This window comes from Octodon degus, unplaced genomic scaffold, assembly GCF_000260255.1.
Source record: "Octodon degus isolate 3935 unplaced genomic scaffold, OctDeg1.0 scaffold00122, whole genome shotgun sequence".
Lineage (NCBI taxonomy): Eukaryota > Metazoa > Chordata > Mammalia > Rodentia > Octodontidae > Octodon > Octodon degus.
Window position 1 is genome coordinate 3,025,394 of NW_004524698.1, and position 21,106 is coordinate 3,046,499.

Sequence of the window (21,106 nt, forward strand, 5' to 3'; positions counted from 1 at the left end):
TAATGTATACATCTTAATGTATACATCCTCATGTATACATCCACATCCTAATGCCCAGCCACACCCAACACTAAATCAGAATGTCTCAGGCAGTTATCAATTTTGTTCAAAGAGCCCTTCAGGTAATTCCATTATAGAGTGAAATTTGGAAACCAAACTCCTTCCTATAATCACCTGAGGCTATCTTCTACCTTGTTTTTGAAGTATGGCCAACTTCATAATGAGAATGAAAAGCCAGGAAGCCAAATCCACCTTCCTCCGGTGAGCTCAGTAGTGGTCTCCTGTCCTAGCTCTGTGTTCCCTGGGCAAGAGTCAGCCAGGAGCAAAGGTGAGCCTAGGAGCAGGAGAGCAGAACAGACACCTGCTTAAATTCTAGGATAAACAGAAGTTGTATAAAGAGAGATTCTAACCTTAAATAGAACTGAACAATTCTAGGTCCACCTAAGAGAAGCAGATTTCCTCTCCAGAAAACAACTCAAAGATTTTAAGTCAAAGTCGGATTATGGATCTGCTGAGATTGTAGCTGGATCGCCTTCATGGAAACCTTTTTTGTCTCAGACTATTTCAAGACTAGGATTGCATGAAATACACTCTGAAAGCACTATAGCAGTGCTAAGATTTCTGTCCTACAGAAGATACTCAACAAAGTCTAGAAACATATTTGCTTTTTTGGGGGGCGTGTGTGAGGGGTACCGGGGATCTAACTCAAGACCTTGCACTTGCCAGGCAGGCGCTTACACAATTGAGCTATCTCCCCAGCCCCATATTCAGTTGTCTTGTCTGGAGATCAGCAGCCCATATCTGTATCTGCAGAGGCAAGGAATACTAGGAAATATGCAACTGAAGGACAAGACCATCACTACAAAGACCCAACTATCAACAGTGGCACAGTTGTAAAGCTGTGGACCTCCTCCTCCCATGGATTTCTCCCTATCCTCAGAAACAGATGATTATGATGAAGAAAGATTTATAAACAGAATAGAAGAGAAAAAGAGGAAGAAAAAAGATGAAACGAGGAAAGAAGAAAAGGCATCCAGCTTCCTAACTGTCAGATGTTGGAAGCCACCCATGTGTCCTTAAGAAACCAAATGGGTAAATACACTGTGGTCCATCCAGACAAAGGAAGAACATTCTGAACTAACAAAAAATGTGCTATCAACCTATGAAAGGACATGAAGGAAATTAAATACACATTCATGTGAAAAAAGCCAAACTGAAAAGGCTGCATAGTCCTGACTCTATGACGTTCTGGAAAAGGCAGACCTGTGCAGATGGTGGAAAGATCAGTGGTTACCATGGATGGGGGAGGTGAATAAAGGGAGCACAGAGATCTGTAGGACAGTGAGATGACATGTAGGATTGCACTGTTGTGGATGCATCGTACGTGCATCTGAACCCAATGTACACCAAAAGTGAATCCTAATATAAGCTATGGGCTTTGGCTAGTAATGATGTGTCAATGTAGATTCAACAATTGTAACAAATGTACCTCTTTGATGAGGGATGTTGATAGTGGAAGGGGCTGTGCTTGTGTTGGAGCAGAAATACGTGGGGAATTCTCTATCCAATGCTCACCTTTGTTGTGCATTCAAATTTCTCTTAAAATGAAAGCTTTTTTTTTTTTTAGAAAAGAAGAAAGAAGAAGCAAGACTGGCAAGCTGGTGTTGGCTGTCCCCAGCCTCCACAGCCTTTATTGCTTCTCTGAGTTCAGGAGGCCAAGAGTGCCCTATGTCACCGGAAATCTGGTGAGCCGTGGCCAGGGAGATAAGGCAGGGGACTCTGTTTTGCCTGGTGGATGTTCTGTGCCTGAACTCCAGGTCCTTCTTTGCGATGAAGGCCTCAGACCCTGCTGGGCTTCTTGGGGTCCTTGCTCTTGGCGGGCATGAAGGCATACAGCTCCTCGATGAGCATCTCCATGCGGGAGGTGACCTCGGTCATCGTGTCGATGACCAGCCGCTGCTGCAGCTTCAACTTATTGTTCTCCCATAGGGCCTTGTTCTCCTCTTGGAAGGCGCGGTGCTCCTCTCGCAGCACGTGCAGGGCCCTGTTCTCCTCCTGCAGGAGCCGGTTCTCCTCGTGCAGGGTCTGCAGTGCCTGGCCCATCTCTCTCAGCAACTGCAGCGGCCCGGGTCCTGCCTTACCTTCTTCTTCCCTGGACGGCCCCCGCCCGGACAAGTTGCCAATCAGCTCCCGCAGGGCGCGCAGCATCTGGATGTCTTCCTGCGGTGTCACGGGACCTTTGGGCTCCTCGAAGGGGGAGGAGAGGCCCGGGCCCTGATCCGGCAGCAGCCCTGGGCTGTGGGGCTCCTCGTGCGGAGAGGGCCCAGATGGGCTGTTCTCTGCGGCGGCTGCCTTGTCGTCCACCCGGGCCCAGTAGGCCTGGCTCTGCACCAGCAGCTGCTGCAGCGCGCGGTTCTCCTCGCGCAGCAGCTGCAGGGTGCTGTTCTCCTTGCTGCGCTGGGCCGGCGGGGCCGCGGGTTCCTTCTGCACCGCCTCTTGGGACGCGCTGTCCTTGCGCCGCAGCGGAGAGGGCGGCTGGCTGGCCTCGCAGCCAAGTGTGGCCTTGTGCTCCTCCCAGAAGACCTGCAGGATCTTGTTCTCCCTGCGGAGCGCCCGGTTCTCCTCGCGCAGAGCCCGGTTCTCCTCGCGCAGGCACCTGCTCTCCTCCTGCAGCAGGTACTCCTTGGCCAGCCTCTTGTGGTGCAGCTTGTGGTGCAGGGAGGAGGACGGGGAGAAGTGTGGTGACTGCGGCCGGTAGTTCTCGTTCACCCACCGCCCGTCCTGGAACACGAACATCTCGTCGCTGAGTTGCACGCGAGGAGGGTTGTAGTCCAGCTCCAGGTCGGCCTGGGAGGTGGGGCGGTCCATGGGGTCGAAGGGCACTGAGGAGAAGCGGTTGAGCGGGTAGGAGTGCTGGCTGACCACCCGGCGGCTCAGCCCGGGCCCAGGGGCCTGGCGCGAGCAGCGAGGAGTGCTGTACAGGTTGTGGAGCCTCAGGTAGGGCTCCGCCGTGCCTCTCTGCGGAGAGAAAACAGAGAGCCGCAGCGTTAGCGGTTGACTGAGGCACCGATCGCGGTGGGGGCTGGGAAGACCGGAAGGCTGGGACACTCCAGTGAGCCGTGTGGCCTGGCTGCTGAGTGCACTTTGGCCTCCTAGGGTCCTCACAGAGCTCTGTGTCAGTGCATATCATACCAGCTAGCTCTGCCCTAGAAAGTCCCCAGAAGCACTGAATTAGGCTCCTGCAAGCCTCCTGCAAGCCTCCAGTCATGACGTTGCCAGCTAATCACTACAAGACCTTGTTTTACCTGTGTGTGTCTAAAGACGCTTGCACTAACATCTATGATTGACTCATTAACGTTGCAGGTACCATCAAGCCCTGTCGCTCCCATTTGAAAACTTAGCTAGTTTGACCTCCTCCACGAGCTGCATCAGCCCTCCTGTGATCTGAAGTGCCAGGCCCTGGGCGCACTACACCTGGAAGCCATTTTAGACAGGTACATCACCAAATTTAAACAGTTACATAAAAACACAAAAATTTCAGAAACATGGCACTAGTAAATTCCAAAAAGGACACTATTTTCCAAATGTTGAAACAAAAGAGCTCCTCAGCTGGAGACATATAACCACCCTGTGCAGGAACAACAAGGGCTGGGAAAGTACCTGGGGTTACATTTTTTAGTGAGAAGGCAAATTCACAAATATAAAATCCCCAAATAATGAGATTCAGGTGTATACGATGGAGGCTAAAGGCATAGTTTTGTTTTTTTTTTTTTGTTTTTTTTGGGGGGGGGGTTTGGGGGGGTATTGTTTTTTGAGGGAATCGGGGATCGAACTCAGGCCCTTGCACTTGCCAGGCAAGTGCTTATTCTACTGAGCCATCTCCCTAGACCCTTAAAGGCATAGATTTTAGAATCAACCAAGTTAATTTTGAGTCCTGGCTTCACTGCTTATCAAGAATTTGGGCAAATCATCAGAAGTTCAGTACCTACAGCTTTAAATTGGGATAATTGTACTTTCTTGCCTCATATTTTAAGGTCTAAAATAGGTGAAGTACAAAAGCACTAAGCATGGGTGCTGGCACATCTTTTTACCCTGCAAGAAAGGCAAACACTTTTCCAAGCTACCTGCCCACAGGTATATGCCTTCACTTGGTGTGAGCAGAGAGGCAGCACGAATCCCACCAACACACCCAAATGGCGAGACAGGAGGAGCTGTTGGCCATCCCAGCCTTCCCCTTGGCCCTTTAAACTAAAGCTCATTCTGTGCTCTCACTGCCCTGGAGTCCAGCCTGCAGCTGCCCTGAAACAGCCACTCAGCCATTGACTTGGGGTGAGGTTCAAAGACCGGTCTGGCCAATAATTTTGGAAAGAAGAGCCTCATTCCAGATTTATCACTGAGTGACTGGCATTCAAAATGTGGGAGTGAGAACAGCAAAAGGCAGGAAAGCATTCCTACGGGGAATCTCATGGTGGTGCTGGGATCTCAAAGCCACAGTGGAAAAACTGGGTCAGACCCACACCATTCAAGTCCAACAGAATGGGCCATGGAGATAGCTCAGCGTTCTAAGCACCTGCAAGGATCTGGGTTCAATCCCCCAGCACCATAGGCCACACCAGCCCCACCCACAGGCACCCTGAGCCAACCACCAAGATTAGGAGTGGTGGCACACACCTGTAATCCCAGCAGTAGGAGGCTGAAAACAAGAGGATCACTATGAGTCTGAGCTGCGTAGTGAGACCCTGTACAAAATACATAAAAATAAATAAATAAATAAATAAATAAATAAATCCAACAGGTTAGTGGCACACTTCCCGGTGGAGAGGACTAATCAAAGTGGCATTCATACTTCTACATTGTTTTACAAGATCTGGAGTGTGGTCCAGGAATCTGCCTTTTTACCCCACTCTCTTGGGTGATCTGGTACCAGATGGTCAGAAAAGCTCTAAGCCAGGAACAAGGTGCAGTTTGCCTACATCAGGTTACACCAGGGTTGAAGACCAAAAGTCAAGACTGCATTTCATGGTGGGCCGGCAAGATAGCTCAGTGGACTAAAGTGCCTACTTAGGCAAACTGAGGAAAGCAGAGGGACCGCAGTTCGATCCCCAGCTCCACATGCTGTGCCAGCCCCACCCCCAAGGCAGGTGGAGCAGACCAGGGTCCAGGCGTAGTAGTGCATGCCTCTAATCGTAGCACTGGGGAGGCTGAGCACAGGCAGATCACTATGAGTCCAAGCTACACAGTAAGACCCTGGAAACCCTGTAGACCCTTACTAAAAATAAAAAAAAAGAGAGAGAGAGAGAGAGAAAGAAACGAAAGAAAACTAATGGACCTTCTCACCCTGTCTGAGATCCAGATGTTTGACTAGAGAAAAAGGGAGAGTCAGGCTGCCAAAAGGCACCTTCAAACATTAAAAAGTAGCAAAACATATGGATAAAAAAGAATAATGGCATATGTCCCACTTAATTCACACCACTGCTGTGAAGAATGAATGAGAAAATGTACCTTAATATTGTAAGATATTGTTACCAAGAACAGTAGATTTAAGGGCTGGGGAGACAGCTCAGTGGTCTAAGCATCTGCCTGGCAAGGAAAACAACCTGGGTTCGATTCCCAGTACTGCATGCCATGTGGGCATGGTGGCACACATTTGTAATGCCAGTGCTGGGGAGGCTTAGACAAGAGACACTATGAGTCCAAGCTGCATAGTGAGACCCTGTACCAAATAACCAATAAAAGCTTTTTTAAAAAATTTGAAAAAGAAAAGTAGATTTCAATAATGCAAGAACTGTGAGATGTATTCAGAAAGAAGCAAACAGGTAGAAAGCACACTGGAGAAGAGATTACCATTGCAGCAATGAATCTAAATAAAAATAAGATTATGACAACTATTTTTAAATACACCAAAAGCATCTCATACAAGTATATCAAAATGCTGTGCAGATATCAGTTCCCCATTTCTTGTGTTATTTTTACAATTTTACGGAGATAGAAGGTAGAAAACAAGTCAAGTTACCCATGCTATATATGTGTATACAGAAAAATGGCATTTTTCTGGTGTATAAAGTTGATAAAAAATTCTTTTAAAACTCAAAGAGCTAGATAAATAGAAGACACAGTTCTATGTCATTAATTTTGCACTAAACGCACGTCATTAGCTTTTGTAAGGGCATCCTCAGTCTTCCAGCTAGCAAGAGAATGAACACATTCTGCAGAACCTTATTTACTTTCAATTAATTCAGCCCCCCTTAGATTTCACATTTCTCAGTTGGAAAAACACATTGGCTGCTCTGGCCAATCTGTGAGCAGACTGAACCTCACTGTGGATAACCCAGATCATGCCTTTGTGTAGATAAGTTTCCTGGAGCCCGAATTTCTGAAAAGGTTAGCTAAGTTGTACAAGGAAAGAATCTGGAGAAGCCCTCTGCACCCCCGCACAATGAAGGCAGGGCTCCCTCTTAGCAGGATCTGGATCCAGGAAATGCTATCATGAAAACTACATTTTAGTCAACAGTGTATATCCTAATCTTGCTTTTAAAAAAATGAAAAGGAAGCAAAGTATTTGGGCCGCATTTTATTCTCTGTTCCAAGAATTCTACCCATAGAATTGATTTAATCTCCACAATATGGGCTATAAAATATTATCACAGGTTGGTAAAAATCCAAAATCCAAAATGCTCCAGAGTCTGAAACTTTTTGAGCACTAATATGATGCCACAAATGGAAAATTCACACCTGACCTCCTAGGACAGGTTTCAAGTGAAATAGAGGTACACTAAAAGTATTGCATGCAATATTTTCAGGACACATGTATAAAACATACATGAAGCATATATATATATGAAGTATATATATGAATAAATTCCTTCCTCAATATATCTCATGTATATGCAAATATTTCCAAAATTCTAAACCAAAAAAAAACCCTACGAAATCTGAAACACTTCTGGTTCCAAGAATTTTAAATAAAGGATACTCAACCTATATTCTTACTTACAATGTAAGGTACACACAAGGAAAGCTGCCACCGATTTATCAAAATACTTGTTGTACTTCTGAGGTCAAAATTATTTTTTCATTTACTTGTTAATATGGAAAATTTAAAGCATGGATAAAAGGAAAGAGAATATCAAATCAAGACTGCACTTCTTTCATCCAGACTTCTACCCAATTCCACAACCACAAAACTCTTTTATCCATAAAGATCTCAACATGTATTCTTTCATTTATTCATTTTTTTAAACAAGCTCCACCTTTTTTTTGGGGGGGGGGAAGAGTCTACAGGGTGTTCAGGGTCTCACTACTAGATCAGACTCATAGTGTTCTGCCTGTTTACAGCCTCCCAAGAGCTGGGATTACTGGCACACGCCACCACGCCCAGTCTCAATCACTGTCTCAGCATGCCCTGGGGGCTGGGCCGGCACAGCAGGCCACCAGATTGGACCCCTGGCCTCTGCACCTGCTTGCAGGTGCTTTAGTCTGCTGACCTATTTGGCCGGCCCTAACATGTATTCTTTTAAAGAACGCCTATGCCATTGCCATCCTTTTAAAATTTAATAATGATCCCTTTATATATAGCAGCATATCATGTTCAGATGTCCCCAGTCATTTCATGGTTCCTTCTTCTATAATTGTTTCGTTATCACCAGAGAGATAACTCCTCTTGATCCAACTCACTTCCAGAGAGGAACCATTAGAGCTTCATCCCTATTCCTCTTGGTATCCTCCATGGCTCTTAACTCTTGCCATCCAGCTGCCTTTGCTCTATGTGCGCATGCTGCAGTAGGTCCTGAAGGCCTGTCAACTGTCCTGCCAGTAGAAATGCACTAGATAGAGCCTTCATGTGTGGCAAATCTCTGCACAACCTGCGGATTTGAGACTTTGTCCTCCTTATGTACCATCAGGTGACTGATGGTCACATTCTTTTGTTCTGCAGCCTTGCTTTCCAAGTCTAAATAACATAGAATTAAAAACATTATCTTAATGTACCTTTTGGCCTAGCTTTCTCTGACCTGATGCATCTGCGTTTGTAGAAAGGCAACATTAAGAGCTACAGGACTCCTCTCTTACCAACATGGCTGATACCTCATTCTCTCCTGTAAATGACCAAGTTTCCTGAGCAAAGTCAGGCCTTTTCTATTCTGGAACCATATTACCTAATGCAGGAATGTTGCTAAACAAATAGGTCCTTCCCTTCCTTGTCAGGAACCAAATCCTCCCCTCTGCCTGAGCCCTGCTCTCTATCCTCCTATCCCGTACAGGTTAAGAAAGTAAAGTGGCCATACCAATGGGGCCTCATGACTTGGCTTCTTAGATACAATACTTAAGCATCTTTAACATTTTAATAGCCATGCATTTATTTGAATAAGTGTTAAAATATGTTCATTATAGCAAATCTGTAATTCTATAGATTTTTATCAGGACAGCTAAAGTGAAATTTAACCATTTCCATCTTTTGAAAGTGAGAAAATTTAAAGAAAAATATTAAGCAGAAAGGTGCTTTCAGATATGACAAGAACTCTGACTGTTTTCTGGGCAAACACTGAGCCAGAGCAAATTCTTTCCCATTTCTCCCCCAATCACTGGCAGAGCTGGCTGGATTTAGTCCTCACAGGTAAAGCTCTTTCTTGAGCTCTTTCTCTTTCTCACCCTAATTATATTCCCTATGTCCACAAACTGTTAACATTAAACTGGTATCTAATACGTTGGAAGCTTGCAGTGTATATACTCAGGAAACATCCAGTCAATTTGAAAGATCAGTGAAAAGCGCAATTATTCCCTCGTACAAATGAGAGAGGTCAAAGTGCAGCAAGCATTAATGAGGGCTCATGGGGAACAGGATGTCTGATGGCTGAAGAGAGTCCTGCCTCTCCAAGGCATAAGCATATGACCCTCACAAGCTCACTCCATCGCTGTGCTTCAGTTTCCCCTAGAAAATGTGGGTGCTAACATGCTTCAGGACCACGTCATGTTTTTGCAGGCTGGGGAATGTCCAACTTTCCGAGGTACCATTCACAACTATTGTTGAGGAGCACAACCTGCATAGCTACCCACCGCAGCCAAGAATCTGTCCTGCTTTTTTCAAGGGATTTGTTGTAGAATTCAAAAATAAAGGAAAAGACATGACATGTTCTTTTTTCTATAAAGAATTATATAAAAGAATGGTTACTGCATTTGCAAGAGAAATTCTTAACATTTCCTTAAAGATCATATAAAACAAGAGAAAGAAACACTTAGGAGTGATTATTATGAGTCAGACAGTATGCTAATTGCTCTCCATAGTCACATGCGTGTCTTACCCAAAAGAACTGAAATGGCTCTACCTAATATGGCAGAGCTAACAAAAGGACAGGCCCAGCATTCAAAATCAAGACATTTGATTGAAAACTCCGTGCTGATTCCAGCGGGCCACAGTGCCCATGGAGTACACGTGCGGACACCACTTCACAGTGCTGCTTTCTCCCACATCCCTTCCCCTCCTTTCTGTGTGTTTTAATAAATTGCAGTTACTGCAACCTAAAGACAGTGAACTGTCGCTTATTTTTCTGACATCCCTGGTCCTTTGAACTACAACTGTACGTGTGGCATACATGGAGATTTAATAAGTCCTTGCCAGTGAATGCATGGACTGAAAGGTTCTGAAAGGTTGAAGGAGATATCAGGTTGAACTGAATAAAACTGTTAATATTCTAGCATTTTTTGCCTATAGAAGTGACCATTTCCTTAGTCTTAAAAGAACAAAAAGAGGCTCTGAAAAGAGGTCTAAGCTAACAAAACATGCTGGTACACTATGACAAATTCCCCTGATCCTGGAAGAGCTTGTGTGGCAGCATGGCCCACTTTTCCCACAAGGATAAACAAATATAACTTGTAAAGCTGTAACCGCATTTCGATTCGTATTTGAAACATGCAAAACAGTGCCAGAGCAACGCTGTTGCCTCATGATGGAAAACCTGCCATAGCAGATTTCCCATGAGTTCCCAGGTCCATCTATGTACCACCTCAAAGGAATCCACCCCTACACAAGAGCATATTAGTTGTCCAACTCATCACTGTGAACCCATAATCCAGCGCAAAGGCCCCAAATACCATTAGTTTTTCCCCTGTGGCTTTGAGCTCAAAAGTCCTACAGTTGAGAATTCTTGAGAGTCTCTTTGCCTCTCTAAATGTTGCCTCTGACATTCTTACTTCCTAGTGTTGTAAGAAAACAAGTGGTGGGGCCCAGGGAGACAGCTCAGTGGAGTAAGTGTTTGCCTGGAAAGCACAAGGTCCTGAGTTTGATCCCTGGTACCACAAAAAACAAAAAACAAAAAACAGGTGATACATAAACTGCAATAAAGACCAGAGAGCCAGCTTGACTTTTAACACAATTATTCGCAGCCTAAACTGCTATTGCAAATGCTGAATATGTTTCTTTATAAAAGGGCTTTCTAAGGCACAGAACAGTGGGTAGGGTTCGATCCCCGGCGTGCCCTGCCAGCCCCGACCCTGGGTTGCAGTGAGACGGTTATTAAGACTGGGCATGGTGGTACACACCTGTGATCCCAGCGCTTGGGAGGCTGAAAATAGGAGAATCATTATAAGTCCAGTCTACATAGTGAGACCCTGTACACCTTCTAGACCCAGTACTAAATATAGAAAAAAAAAAAAAAAGGGTGGGGGAGGCTTTCTAAAATATAGCACCTAGGCCAAGCAAACACATGCAAGGTTAAGACCCCAGACACCCTCAGCTGGCCTTTGCAACCAGTTACTTCTCTCCGGATTTCTCAGCCACTGGTACTGCTGAGTTGGTTCCACAATCTGAGTTGATCTGCTCTGCTGACCTTGGTCCTGACAAGCAGTCTGTTCCTGGAGCATCCTGAAAAGTTTTTCCTAAACCTGGGAAGTAAAGCCCAGTCCACATGGTCCAAGTCTCCCACAGATGATTGTCTCATTCCGGGTATTTGTGAACCAGACTGCAAAAGAAAAAGCCTGGCTCCTTTGTGAAAGAATAAAATGTGAAGTTGTTGTGGAGGACAATACAGTTGGCTCTGAGGCTCCTGCCACCTCCCACCAGCTGTTAGAAAAGCAACCAAGAGATTCTGTCCTTAGGAGCAAGGAACGTGCTCACAGCTGTGACAGAGCAAACTGTTAAGTATTGAAGCCCTGTGAACAGGCACTGTCCTCACGGGTACCGGAAATCACCCCCATGGGAGAAATCTTTCCTTAGCATAACCCTCCTCCTGCCATCTCCTTTTTAGATGAGTGCTTTTGGAAGGAAAATGGCTAAAATCACCAACAACTGACCCTAAAAGAGCACTAGGAAGAACAGCCAATTAATTCTAAGAAAAGAGGTAAAGGGGAGAGGGAAACGGTAGGGCCAGAGTCCCCTACTGCTGCTACACGATTTCTATGAAACAGGAGTCTGTGGGTGGAATCTTCTAGGGTCCAGTCGCTGAGGTTGATGGCTCCTACATAAAGAGTTTGGGGATAGGACTAGGCAGGCTTAGCTGGCATACACTGTGTGGTCTGAACGTGGTCCTCTAAATTTTAAATTTTGGAACTTAACCTCCAAAGTCCCATGTTAATGGTATTTGGAGGTGGGACCTTGGGAAGATGACTGGGCCATGAAGGCTCTGCCATCATGAATGTATTCACCCATTCATGAAGCAGTAAGTTATGCAGGAGTCTCTCTCTCTCTCTCTCTCTCTCTCTCTCTCTCTCTCTCTCTCTCTCTCTAATGTATTTGGTCATTTCAGGGTCTCACTGTGCAACTGGGACTCAGTGATTCTCCTGTTTTCAGCCTCCCCAGTGCTGGGATTATAGGCATACGCCACTACGCCAGGACTCTGTGGCCAGCACAGCCTGTCCTGGGGGCAGGGCTGGCACAGCATGTGGTGCTGGGGATCGAACTACAGTCCCTGTGCTTGCCTAAGCAGGTGCTTTAGTCCACTGAGCTATCTCGCCAGCCCAGGAGTCTCTTTTTGATGATAGTGAATCTCCATGGCTACTTGCTCTGACTTGCCACATGATGCCCTCCGCCATAATGTTGAAGAAACTATGCCCTCTCCAGAAGCTGACTAGATGGTTACAGAGCAGAGAGAGTGAGGAGGCTGTGTCTGGCTCCTGCTCTCACAGCCATTGCAGTACACTGAGCTCCACAGAGACAGCACCGGGGGAAGTGAGAGCCTGACAGGTACTGGGTGACTCTGTATGTCACTGAGGAAAACAAGTAAACATGGGCAAAGGAGATCCTAAGAAGCCGAGAGGCAAGATGCCATCATATGCATTCTTTGTGCAAACTTGCCGAGAGGAACACAAGTAGCAGCACCCAGATGCTTCCGTTAACTTCTCAGAGTTTTCTAAGAAGTGCTCAGAGAGGTGGAAGACCATGTCTGCTACAGGAAAAGGAAAATGTGAAGATATGGCAGAGGTGGACAAGGCTTGTTATGAAAGAGAAATGAAAACTTATATTCTTCCTAAAGGAGAATCAAAAAAGAAGTTCAAGGATCCCGATGAGCTCAAGAGGCCTCCTTCGGCCTTCTTCTTGTTCTGTTCTGAGTATCACCCAAAAATCAAAGGAGAACATCCTGGCCTCTCCATTGGTGATGTTGTGAAGAAACTTGGAGAAATGTGGAATAATACTGCAGCAGATGATAACATATGAGAAGAAGGCTGCTGAGCTGAAGGAGAAGTATGAAAAGGACATCGCTGCCTACCGGCTAAAGGAAAACCTGATGCAGCAAAAAAGGGAGTCATGAAGGCTGAAAAAAGCAAGAAAAAGAAGGAAGAGGAGGAGGAGGAAGATGAGGAGGAAGAGGAGGAAGAAGATGAGGAAGAGGATGAGGATGAGGAGGCTGAAGAAGAGGATGAGGAGGATGAAGAGGATGATGATGATAAATTCAGCATGTCATTTTATCTGAAAATTAGGACATAGTTGGATTTTCCTACCAGGATTCTAAGGTCTTTAAAAGAACATAGACAGCTGAATGCTCTCAACTAGTAGCTTTCAGTAATCCAGGCAAAGCAGATAAACATAAAACCTCTAATGCAGTTTTTTTTTTTTTTTTTGTCTTTAAAGCATTTAACACCCCTGTACACAACTCACTCCTTTTGAAGAAAAAGAAATTGAAATGTAAGGCTGTGTAAGATTTGCTTTTAAACTGTACAGTGTCTTTTTTTATACAGTTAACACACTACCGAATATGTCTTTAGACAGCCCTGTCCTGGTGGTATTTTCAATCGCCACTAACCTTGCCTGGTACAGTGTGGGGGTTGTAAACTGGCATGGAAATTGAAAGCAGGCTATTGTTGGTGCACAGCACAAATCAGTTATATATGAGGATGGTAGTTTTTCATCTTCAGTTGTCTCTGATGCAGCTTATATGAAACAATTGTTGTTCTATTAACTGAATAGCACTCTAATTGCAAAAAAAAAGTTGCAACTGTTTTGTTGACATTCTGAATGCTTCTAAGTAAAAGCAATTTTTTTATTAAAGAAAAAGAAGAAATTGACTAAATGCTGGCACTATGCTCTTGCACTTCCTACCCTCCATAATCAAACACTTCTTTAATCACTCCTTTTCTTTATAAATTACCTGGTCTCAGGTATTTTGTTATAACAACAGAAAATACTCAGAGACATGCACAGAATTTTCCCCACCCTTACTGAAGTGTGACTATCAAAACCCAGTAGAAACGTCCAAACATTCTCTGTAGAATCCAAGCCTGTTGACCAAGTTTTATGATTATCTACTTTGCCTGGATTACTGAAAGCTACTAGTTGAGAACATTCAGCTATTTATATGTTCTTTTAAAGACATAGAATCCCGGTAGGAAAATTCACCTATATTCCAATTTCCAGATGAAAGGACATGGCTGAGTTTCTTTATCATGCTTTAAAGTAAACATGCATTCTTAATGCCATGACAGTAAGAATTACTGGGGCAAGAGAGATAGCTCAATAGAATAAGCGCTTGCCTGGCAAGCACAGGGTCCTGAGTTCAATCCCAGGTACTGGAAAAAAGAAAGAAAGAAAGAAAGAAAGAAAGAAAGAAAGAAAGAAAGAAAGAAAGAAAGAAAGAAAGAAAGAAAGAAAGAAAAAGAAAGAATTTCTTATTGTTTATTTTAATAAATGCTAACAAATAAAAAATAACTCAGAAAGTAAATGTTACTGATTTTGATAGAATTAGAATGCTAAAGGCAGAGTTTAAAGACAATGTCATCTGGGATAGTTATAGCTAATTGTCTAACACAGTCTCTTGGTCTCTCTGAACAGTTATTTATATTGGTGTGTATTTGGTTAGTATCCATGGGATTCCATTGTTCCTAAAGGCACTCAAGCAAAGAGGAAAGAGAAAAGGTAGTGGTGAGGGACAAAGGGGACAAGGAAGGAGCTGGTGGAGCTCATTCTGGTCTGGTGTGGATCATTCATTACCAACCTGGTAGTAAATGTGCTTTCATGAGACTCAGAGCACACTTTTGGGGAAGGGAGAGTGCTGTGAGAAGCAGGCTCATTATCTACAAGAGGAATCGGAACATTAGTTCACTTGGGCAGGAAACAACATTGATGGCTTACAAGTCAATGCTGGAGGGAACCACATCAGAAAACACAAATATTTAATGTGAAGAAGAAAAATGGGAAATCAATAAGACCTGAGAAGACCTAAGGATGATGATATATAGCAAATCATAGGCATTTTCAAAGTAATTGTGAAGCCAAACACCCAGAAGGACTGGGAGGTGGGAGCCTGAGGCACTTCCTGGGGATGGAGTTGCTGTGGTGATTCCCTTCCTTGATGAATGCATTTGGGTTCAGAAAAAAGCTGCACAGGATAGCTATAGAGAGGCTCGTTGGGGCGAGAAGATAAGGTTGGGGGAGCGCAGGTGCTATTCCCTAGAAGCAAGGGAGGAAACATGGAGCTAAGATGAGACCCAGCCTAGCCCAGAGTATGTCCCCCAAGGGCACTGGCGTTGACCTGGGTTCAGGCCTCTAATTCCAGCTCTGCCCTCACTTATGCACTTCAAATGTTCCTACCTGTCACATCTCTACCTCACTCTTACTCATTGTGCCATCAGTCAATAGCTGTTCCTCTCCTTGTTTCCAGTATCAGTCCTCTCCCCCAAGTCATGCTCCTTCTCAGTTGTGGAGGTACAGGAAGTCCATCAGGTCCTCTCACAGTCCTGAGCCTGGCTGACTTCAGGTCGTCTACCCATAGACACTGCTCCCTTTCCCTAGAGGATGAGTCCAAAGCATGCTGGCAGGTGCCTGCCTTGTGCCATCGTGGCTGGTGTACTGAAGGCTACATCTGCTGATGTTGAACACACGTGCCCAGATTGATCTCCCTTCCCTCATGTCCCCTGCCCCTGAGGACCCCAGCAGCTGCACCAGGTCAGCAGCACAGGAACTAGACAGGCCCAGAGTAAGCTTCAGCCTTCTTAAACCATCCTCTCTCCTCTTGGGCTGGGCTATTCCTGGGGGCAGGGAGAAAAGTTGTGCTAGGGGAAGGTAGAAAAATCTTTCCATTCTTTCTGCCACATGACCACATTCAAATTCTACTACCACCCCATCTCCAGTTGGTGTCCTGTCACTGTCTTTTGGCACTACAAAGACGAAGGAGGAACCAAAGAAGCAACACTCATTTTAAAGCAGATAAAAGTGGCCAATCGAACTCAATTTGTGTTTCAACTAACAAGAATCAGATCTAAAAAATGTGCTTACAGCTTATTGTCACCTATCAAATGATCAGGAGAAAATTATCTAATACTTTGGCTAAGTTTTATGAGCTGAAACATATAGGAAACTACTTATCCATTTCAAAGTCACCAGGATAACATGAAAGCAAACATCCAGAATGTTTACTTGTCTTATAATTTTGTGTCCCACCTACGCTATCTGCCCACGCTGACTGAATGCCTGCTGCTGACAGATCCTCATACACCTCCCTGAGTGAAGACTTCAGTAGTTACCTCTGCGCTTGCTTCCTCCATCCTACATTTCACCCCCTCGGGTTGAATGGCCATGGTCTTCCAAAAGGGCCTTAGGTGACTCTAGAGAAAGCAAAGCCACCCCTTTGTGACATAGCAGCACAGAAACAAGCCAATCAGAAGGGCCCTACAAGGACATGTTTGCTTGCAGGAAACCTGAGAATGCTACACCTTCCAGGACTTCAGCAATTCATCGGCCTCAAAACAAACATAAAACAAAAGTTACTACAACCACAAATGCCCATGCCTCTCATATTTTGTCTTTGGTGTACAACAGGGCTGCATTCTCCTGACAACCCCAGAGGACTCTGGGCCCTTTGGCTCTTGTACCAACTTTTCTTCTCATGGATTCATTCTTATACATTTGACTTCAGCCCCCGATTCTAATCCTTGCTCCTCCGGGGTGCCACCAACAGCATGCAGCAAAGGACCTCATTTGAGAAGACTCTTTTAGAGTACAAGAGAAAATAGCATCGAGTTGGAGGGGCTATTCAGCTCAACTATCCCAAACCCCTGCATTCAAAGCAAAGCACTCAGCTCAGAGAGGCCAGGTGGCCTCCCGCAGGTACACAACCAGAGATAGTCACCCATAACTAGAATCTAAGAGGCTGACTTCTCACTTTTTGGAAACAGGGTGATAAAGGTTTGAAAGAAGAAAGTTATTCCATTTAAACCAATGAGCTTCATCCTTCTGTGACCATCCCTACCTGAGGTAGAACCACATTGATGGGTATTTCTATGTTTTCAGATCTCGTGTCTCCTTTTCTTGTAAAATTTGGCCTTGAATGCTGTGGAAGAGAAAATAAGAGTTCTGCTTCACCAGCTTATCCTCCGCACCTCAACCCCTCACTGGAATAAATGAAAACTCTCTGCCGATTTTTTCCCTTTTCGTCAATTATGTACATCATGAAATTTGAGTCTGAAGGAATGTGTTGATGATACCTGGTAAGATACATTATTGTTCTCTGAACAGAAATCAGCAGAGGAATTATAGTTGACTTAGAAGCTGTTTGGACATCTTTAGAGCAGAAAAAGCTACATCTATCTTTGTCTAAGACTATTTTTTGTATCCCAAACAAAAAGCCATACCAGTGTGAGGTGCCAGATATAGGTCCTATGCGGAAGCTGGTCACCAAAACACTCAGAACATTCCAGAGGTGACATCACAAAACAACAGGGTGCTTTTCTGTGCTCATGGTTTCTCTCTGAGAGTCACAGGTGGGAATGAAGCATCAGACAGGCAGCAACAGTTTGCACTGGCTGTGACTGTAGGGCTAGTCAGGGGCACTGTGACACGTAATGGCTCTAACACTGTCCCTGCTTGGTCATCCCAGGGGTCACTCACATCCTCACCTTTAGGTTAGGCTGAGACTCCTATCCTTACTCCAGAACACAAATCGCATCTTCTATGTGGGATTGGGTCCCTTAAGAAAAAAGACATACCTTGTACTCCTGGCCCTTGGGGAGGCTGAGTCAGGTTGAGAAGTTCAAGCAACTTAGTGTCTTAGTAAGACCCTGTCTCAAAGTAAAACAATTTTTTAAGAAGACAAAGGTGAAAAAAATAAAAATAAAAAGAAGACAAAGGTGGAAAAAGCCCTGGATTCAATCCCTAGCACTTCAGAAAAGGAGGAAAGGGAGATACAAACCAAATTCTCCCCAGACCCAGGGAGGAAATAAGATGTGAGGTGTGTCCTACAGCTCAGTTCCACTCTGTACTACCTTCCTGGAGTTGGCACCATTTCCCAGAAGGTGGAGGCTCAGCCCCACAAGACTGCCTTGGCTTCAGATACCAGTCCCAGCCCTGGCTTCTTGTACTTCTAACTGATCAGCTCTGAACCAGGGGTTCCTACGATCCCTCTTTGGGTTCAGCAATTTTATAGAATGAGGGAGCTCAGTAAAACACTTACTACTCAATTTTTATTATAAGACAACTCAGTAAAAACCAAATGGAAAAGATGCATAGGGTAAAGTATGGGAGGGAGGCGTGGAGCTTCCATGCCTCCTCTGGGTGCACCATTTCTACTTGCTCACCAACGTAAAGCCCTCGAAACCAAGTTAAGGGAATTTTTTTTTAATGATATCTCACTACATAGGCACAGTTCATTAAATAATTGGCTATTGATTATAATTAGCTCAAACTCAAACCCCTTCACCTTTCTGGAGATTGGGGGCTGAAATCACAGCTCTCCAGTCTCTTGATTAGTTCCTATGTCAACTATTCCTGACCCTCCCTCTTGTCACCTCATTAGCATAAATTATGGAGTATTACAAAAGAACTCTGTAAAACACTTATGATCAAGTAATCCCAAAAGTTTTAGGGATTCTTCTACCAATCCAGGGCAAAGGCCAAATACATATACTACCTGTGGAAACTGCATTAAGACCACAGTACCTACTCCCTTTTATCTCAATTCTACCAAATCATTCATCTTTGGAGCTATTAGTGGCAGTTCTCTTGTGTATCACAGGTCTCTTGTAGCCTGGAGAACTGTAATTTGGCATTATAATGTTTTGGGGGGTAAGATGGAAGTGGTAGATCTAGGTCATCAGATATAGAAGCATTGAAATGAAACATCCCACTTGATTCCTCCACACTCAAGTTACAAGCAAGCTTTGCTTTAAGAAAATTTAACTCAGGTGTAGTGGCATATGACTGTAGTGACAGCTCTCCTGGAAGCTGAAGTAGGAGGATAACAACTTGTGACTTAGCGAGACCCTCACTCAAAAGAAAAAAGAAAAAGAGATTATTATGGAAAATATAGCTCAGGGAAAAAGTCCCCAATACTGATGGAGAAAGGAGAGAGAGAGAGAGAGAGAGAGAGAGAGAGAGAGAGAGAGAGAGAGAGAGAGAGAATAAAATAAAAAAGAAAAGAGAATTCATTACATATAAGTTCAGATACATACCTACTTGACTAATTACATCATCAAAGAATTTTCATTTAACAATAGAAATTTTCCAATTTTAATTTTAAAATTATGGTTACAGATGTATAACATTAAATGTGCCATCTTAATGATTTTTAATATATAGTGCAATAGTACTGAGTATATTCACAATGCTGAGCAATAGATCTCTAGAACTTTTTCATCTTGCAAAAATGTAGGTCCAGTTAAACACTATTTCCTCTTTTTTCTTTCCCACAGTCCTTCGTAAACACCCTTCTATTTTCTAGTGAGTTTGTTTTGTTTTGTTTTTTTGTACCAGGCATCAAACTCAGACCTTGCACTTGCCAGGCAGGTGCTTATGCCACTGAACTATCTCCACAGCCCTCTAGTTTCTGTTTTCTGTGATGTTGAACATATGACAAATAAGTAGTATTATACAGCCTTTGTCCTTTTGTGTCTGTCTTATTTCATTTAGCAGGGGCCAGGAAGATAGCTCCGTAGAATAAGTGCCTGCCTGGCAAGCACAAGGTCCTGAGCTCAATCCCCAGTACCGCAAAAACAACAACAACAAAAAACATTTAGCATAATGGCTTCAGGATTCATCCACACTGGAGCTTATGGCAGGATTTCTTTCTTTTTAATGGCTAAATGTATCATTATACATTATACCCACATTTTATTTATTCATTCTCCTCTCTATGAACATTTGGATTATTTCTGTCTCAGCTATGGTGAATAAAATGTCTTTGAGATCCTGAAATGACTTTGAATATATACCCAGAAGTAGGATTGCTAGATCACACAATAATTCATATCTTTTTTTTTTTTTTTTTTTTTTGGCAGAACCGGGGATTGAACTCAGACACTTGTGCTTGTCAGGGAAGCACTTATTCTACTGAGCCATCTCCCCAGCCCCATATTTTAATTTTTTGAGAATTCTTCATACTGTTTTCTGCAGTAGTTCACTATTTGACGCTGCCACCAACAGAACAGTTCCAAATTCACCTCCTCACCAACACTTGTTCTCCATTTCTCCAGATTCTTTCAGAGGTTAATTCCTTACTATCTGAAAACAGAGCTCTGTTTTTCCTCATATACTCACCTGAGAAGCCTCTGCACTTTTATTGAGATAAATGTGACAAGAGTTGCACAAAATACCAAGGAAATGTTGGTAACCGCAAAGCAAGGCCTGAAAAGGGCTAATTAATGAAATTGCCTCATTCCTTTTGATTCAAATCTCTAGCAACTAGCACAAATTTGGGGCCTCTGGGTTTATAGTATCAGCTTATATGATGGTTGTTTGTTTGCTTGCTCGATAGATTGACTTGCTTTTTTATTTTTAAAGGGAGGAATACTTTCACCTGGTCCACCCCGGTACCAATAGCTGCAGTTTCCTCCTCCTGAGTAGGACACATACATCCATTTCCAGTACCGAGAGGCTTCCTTGAGCGCTCACCCCAAATGCCTGTTATTACTCAGATTAACAATGTCATCAATCATCCATGTTCTGTGAGCATCTGCAATTGGCGGACACTACACAGAGCCCAGAGGTAGGCATGCCTCGTGGGTCTCTAATCTGAGCAGACAGGTAGAGCAGAGACAAAGGAAAAGATAAGCATGCATCTGAGACTCCGGGCTTTTCTTGCCTGCAGTTGTCTGGTGATGTATCATACAGAGAAAGTAAACCATCAAAGCCCAGAACTCCTTGCCTGTCCTGAGTCACACAGGTGCAGCTCTTGGTCCAGGAATCAGAGGAGGGCATGAGGTTATATTTTGACCTCTCTCACCCTCTCATTTGTACAAAAAGGCATAGAAAAATGGGTGTGAGTGGTAAGATGTTATATCTGTCATCTCTAAATTGCAGAACATGATTAAGAACCTTGGTTATTTTTGCCATTTGGGGCAGATGGTGGCCATACTGTGGTACTGCCTAAATACAGTAAGATTTTGGGCTGCCCTTGAGACAGACCAATAGTTGTCACCTACTAAGGAAGCAGAGGGGACAGCCAAAAAGTGCAAGAGAGAGCACTGGTAAGTCCACCAGGCAACAAATAAAGACCAACTACAGGGACGGTCTGAGAGACAAAGAAAGCAGAAAAACTGAATTGTGGCTATGAGAGGCAGCTGGCTGAGGGGAATGGTTGTTGCAAAATAGAAGAGTCATTCACATTTCAGGAATGTTGAAGGACAGATTGGAGGTGAAGGTGCGCTCCTGGAAGGTTGTTAGCACTCCCACAATTCCAGAGATAGTTCTGAG

General features: G+C 44.1%; 1 protein-coding gene across 2 annotated transcripts; it reads right to left on the reverse strand.

The window, feature by feature from the left end:
• Nucleotides 1-1,687: 1,687 nt before the first annotated feature.
• Nucleotides 1,688-17,180, reverse strand: Spert (spermatid associated). Of its 2 annotated transcripts, XM_004640268.2 has the most exons (3): nt 17,053-17,180; nt 16,671-16,751; nt 1,688-3,018 (listed from the first exon to the last, which is right to left on the reverse strand). In XM_004640268.2, exons 1-3 carry the CDS (start codon nt 17,125-17,127, stop codon nt 1,840-1,842), a joined length of 1,335 nt encoding a protein of 444 aa, XP_004640325.1. In that variant the 5' UTR covers nt 17,128-17,180; the 3' UTR covers nt 1,688-1,839. The 2 variants fall into 2 exon arrangements, with proteins under 2 accessions (XP_004640325.1, XP_023555967.1); XM_023700199.1 differs by lacking the exons at nt 16,671-16,751; nt 17,053-17,180 and adding an exon at nt 15,946-16,010.
• Nucleotides 17,181-21,106: the final 3,926 nt, after the last annotated feature.